Genomic DNA, 4,706 nt, shown 5'->3' on the forward strand with positions numbered 1-4,706 from the left:
ATGCAAATCATTTTTTGACAATACACATTTAATATCTTTCTTTAAATAATTTCATTATTTATTGTGCAAAATATTGTGCGTCATTAATACGAGAAATAAATCGACTGTATATATATATGAGACACCCAAGGTTTTAAAATACAAACATTCTCTTTTCATTCTTTAAAGTATTATTCACAAATCTCTCCTCTCATACTATTAAGGTATTACGACGATGCTGCATGTGTGCTAAGAAAAATGTGTTTAGACGCAAAGGCTCCTCATCTTTCATCGATTGTGCCACCCACTTTGCCTTGGAAGTATTATATGCTACTTGATGAATCGACTCTGCCACCCACTTTCATCGACTCTGCCACCCACTTTATCTTGGAAGTATTATAGAAAGATTAATAATATTTTATTTATTAGTTTTAATATTTATAAACTATAAAATACAACGAACAAAATTTTATATAAGATAATTATAATAGTTTTATACTCTACTTGATGAATTGTGTTCGAATATAATTATATAATAAATATTTTAAATATTACAAAATCCAAAAATGTTTCTTAATATTATTTTTAAATTATTTATCGTTGTTTAAAGAATAAATTTATCATAATTTTAAAATAATTTATAAAATGCTTACAAAATGCAAGGCAAAGTTGCACTTTCAAGAGTTAAGTCGAGATCTGGATTAAAAATCCTAATAACTGGTAAAGAAGGGAAGCCGCAGACAAAAATATTGAATGTTGTCTACAAACAAATTTTTCAGAATATTTCGTAGTCACGGTACGTAATTTTAATCTACTTTTTTTTCAAATACAAATTTTAAAATGAATAAACTGTTGCAATTATTTATTTTTTGTATTTGCTAGATGGATTGTGATGAGTTAGGAGACCGATGACTGTATGTCAATTTAATATTATTTCATGTTCAATAAAATTTAGAAATTTAGAAATCTATCAAATAATGTTAACCCGTCAGATTGCTTACAAAATTTATTTAATTTTTTGCAAGTTTCTAATTGAATTTGCTTTTTTTATCGAGAAATGTACTTCATAATTTATATTATTTATGGATAATATTTTGATTTTTATTATATTTTCTTTTAATATGTCTACATAAATGTTTGTTTATTATTTATGGAAAAATTATATTATTCACCTAAAATAAAGAATTACGAAACATATACAATACAATTCTAATTAATGATAATATAAAATCTGTTACTTCTAAAACTATACACTATTTATTTCAATTTTTAAATGAAAGTATCTTCGTAAACACACAAAATATTTTGTAACGTTGCAATTATACATACACACAATATCTGCCTCTTCATACTGACGTTACTGTGTTCCCTCTCGTGAGGTACGGGCCGAGAGAGAACACATGGTGTCATGTTCTTATGTCCGCACAGGGTGCGGGCCGGTCACCTAGTATATATATATAAACTCAATATAAAACAATTTGCTTCGAATATTCCTGAAAATTAATACAAGCCATATCGGCTCTATTCATAGTGAACAACGACTACTATTACATCCTACTGTATATTAATTGAGAAATCATTTAAAAGGTGTATTCAATTGAGTGTTTTATGTGATTTGTATTTAAATGATAAATTCATTGTTACTATAAAATCTACTATTATTGAAAAAATTTGAAGTTGTGAAAATTTATAGTTTTTAAGTGATTTTAGAGTATTTGGGTAGAGTTTTTTGCTTAGACCATCTCCTATCCACCTCTATTTTCATCTCTATATTTTCTCCTAAAATTGAAAAACTCTATTATAAAGGTGAAAATGCTCCAATGTTTGCCTCTATTATAGAATTCCTCTATTTATAGAGAAAAATATAGAGATATACTATTTTTACTTCTAAATATAGAGACAAAAAGTAATTTTCCTCTATATTTTTCTCTAAAATAGAGGAACTCTATTATAGAGTCATACGTTGGAGCATTTTCACCTTTATAATAGAGATTTCTATTTTAGAGGAAATTATAGAAGTGTACATTGGAGATGTTCGAGCCACATATTTTCATTTTATTTATTTTATGTCCCCACAAAATTTTTATCCTAGATTCCTCTGTCCGCCACGGTATATAATAAGACCGTTGGTGTTACACACTTTTTTTCTTTCTTTTTGAGCAACTGTTACACACTTCATGTTCTCTCGTATTAGCAGTATGTGTAGTCTTTATCCAAGATTCTGATCCCCAGTTTTCCCCAAGTACATAAGTTTTTTTAACATTCCAGTTTGCCCTAAATAAATTAATTAACGAGAATGATCAGATAGTTCCATTTTTACTTATTTTGATGATTTAAAAAAATGATTTGATCGAAACTTTTCTTCAACTTTATTCAAAGTTGACGATAGAATCCAACAACATCTTTACAGAATTAATTAGTTTGTCGGGATGTTCACTCGGTAATAGAGTTTTGTCATGCAGTGTTTGCCTCAACAAAGTATACAAATTGATCTAAGTGGAGAAAATACAAATTCAGATTTAACTAAATAAAACGATAATATTCTGAATACAATTAGGTTTCAACCTACCAAAAAAAAAAAATGAAGAGAAGATTCTTAATAAATTGCGTTAGCTCATTAGCCGCGTTTGTGTTTTGGGCTTATTCTGGGAACAGTAAAAGTGTGTCGCTTGATAGCTGCGATCAATTTTTTATTGGGAGCCATTTAATGCGGATCGACGAAAAAAGTATAACTAATGTCCTAAGCATTTTCAATTTTCAATTTTTATATTTACAGTTTTACTATGAAAAGAAACGAGAAAACGGCCACATACATAAGATAATGCAATTTTAGAGAGAAGTTTCTCTTTCTAAAATTCTCTCTTTTGAGTCTAAGCCTCTCTATCCTTTAGAGTCTTTGACTTTTAAAGAATTGGAGCTTTTGATTGGGATAAACTCTTCCCCACCTACGATCTAAAGTTTTTTAGGTCCTTTTTAACTTATCTGCTTAAAAACCCTTTCTTCGACGCTGGTTTCCTCCTCTGTTCTTATCCTTCTTTCATAAACTCAAGAACTCATAGGCTACGGTTCATCCGGCCATGTCTTCTGCGTTGGATAAAGCTCTGTTAGCGATGACGATTGAGGAAGAAGATACTCCTTTCGATCTTCCAAATCTTCCTCAATATAGTTCCTGTCAAAATAACTCAATCAGTCTGATTGGAAGGATTCTCAACCCAGACTGTCAAAAGATATCGAATTTGATTCGAGAGATGCCGCGAAAATGGCAGAAATACGATCATGTTCGTGGGATTGCGCTTTCTTCGGAGAGGTTTCAATTTATCTTCAAGCATGAACATGATCTGGTTGAGGTATATGAAAAAGGGGTTCACTCATCTAATGATTGGACGATAGCAATGGAGCGATGGATGGAGAAGCCACCTCCTGATTATCTCAATTTCGTTCATGTATGGGTTAGAATTCGAAATATTCCTGTCAATCATTATACGGCTGAAGCAATTGAGGCTCTTGGGGATCTGGTTGGTCATGTGGATGAGGTTGCTTTTGATCCATCAAAGCCACAAAGTAATGATTATGTGAGAGTTACGATCCTTTTTGATGTCTCTAAACCGCTGAGCAAAACAAAAGTGGTGAACTTACCAAGTGGAGAACAAGCTACTATCTCTTATGAGTATGAAAGGATTCACAAAAGATGTTTTCACTGTCAACGTTTGACTCATGAGCAAACATCATGTCCCTTCAAGCTTCGTTCCTTACAAAACAATCAAAATCAAAGACGCCCCCTAGAAAGAGTTATAAAAGATTCTGATCCTCTCTTTGGAGTATTGGATGAAAGCCAGGTAGGGATCAATCCGTCAACAGGAAGACCCAAGATAGCTAATGAAGTTCTTGAGGGCATGAGATTGTATCTCCTTTCTTCTTCGGGCTCTGAAAGAATCATAAGAGAACACCGAGTCAAGTCCTCCTTAGCTGATATTGGAAACGACCTGAGAGCTCAAAAATCTTATCTTAGTTTGGAAACTCCTCCCAAGGTTACTTCTGATGTGGACAAAGAAAAAGGACATGTATTCGGATTTGATAAAGTTTCTTCTCAACCTTCTGGTCACCATAACAATAAGCTTATGGCATCGGCTATCCAAGTTGGAAGAAACTTTTTCGAAATCTCAGCTGCTCAATTCTTCTCTGAAGGATCGGCACACAACTTTAAAGGGGATCCAATGTTGGGTATGGCACTCTCTTCGGTTAACTCGGCTAAATCTGGAGAAGCAGGTTCATCAGGCTTGAGTATTGCTACTAAAACTGGTAAACCAAGAGGAAGACCGCCTAGAAACAAGAGACTGTCAAATGAAGCCCCTCTTAAGATCAATCAAAGCAGTAATACCAGCACAGTCAAAAGAAAGGCCGAGGAAGAACCAAAGCGTGACTCTACGATGAAGCGAAAGCTAAATGAGGCGGTCCCAATGGAGGGACTGCCTAAGGATCAATGAGTCTACTGAGCTGGAATTGCCAGGGACTGGGACGGTCTCAGGACTTGGTGATTCCTCGTCTCAAGGAAATTAGGTCCACTTATTTCCCTGAGATTTTGTTTTTGATGGAAACCTTACATAGTAGAGACGTTTTGGTTGATATACAGGAGTGGTTAGGGTACAGTCGTGTATATACTGTGGAACCGGTTGGTAGAAGTGGTGGTTTAGCGTTGTTCTGTAAGAAAAATGTTAAGGTCGACTTAA

At 33.3% G+C, this 4,706-nt stretch overlaps 1 protein-coding gene across 1 annotated transcript; it reads left to right on the forward strand.

Moving 5' to 3' along the window:
- The first annotated feature begins 3,056 nt into the window (after positions 1-3,056).
- Positions 3,057-4,463, forward strand: LOC106320633. Its single transcript, XM_013759008.1, has one exon. It carries the CDS (start codon positions 3,057-3,059, stop codon positions 4,461-4,463), a length of 1,407 nt encoding a protein of 468 aa, XP_013614462.1.
- Positions 4,464-4,706: the final 243 nt, after the last annotated feature.

Source organism: Brassica oleracea, unplaced genomic scaffold (genome assembly GCF_000695525.1).
Source record: "Brassica oleracea var. oleracea cultivar TO1000 unplaced genomic scaffold, BOL UnpScaffold00989, whole genome shotgun sequence".
NCBI lineage: Eukaryota > Viridiplantae > Streptophyta > Magnoliopsida > Brassicales > Brassicaceae > Brassica > Brassica oleracea.

Excerpts from the sequence above, each read along its gene's own strand:
- LOC106320633 (XM_013759008.1), top strand. The coding sequence starts at position 3,057 with ATGTCTTCTGCGTTGGATAAAGCTCTGTTAGCGATGACGATTGAGGAA.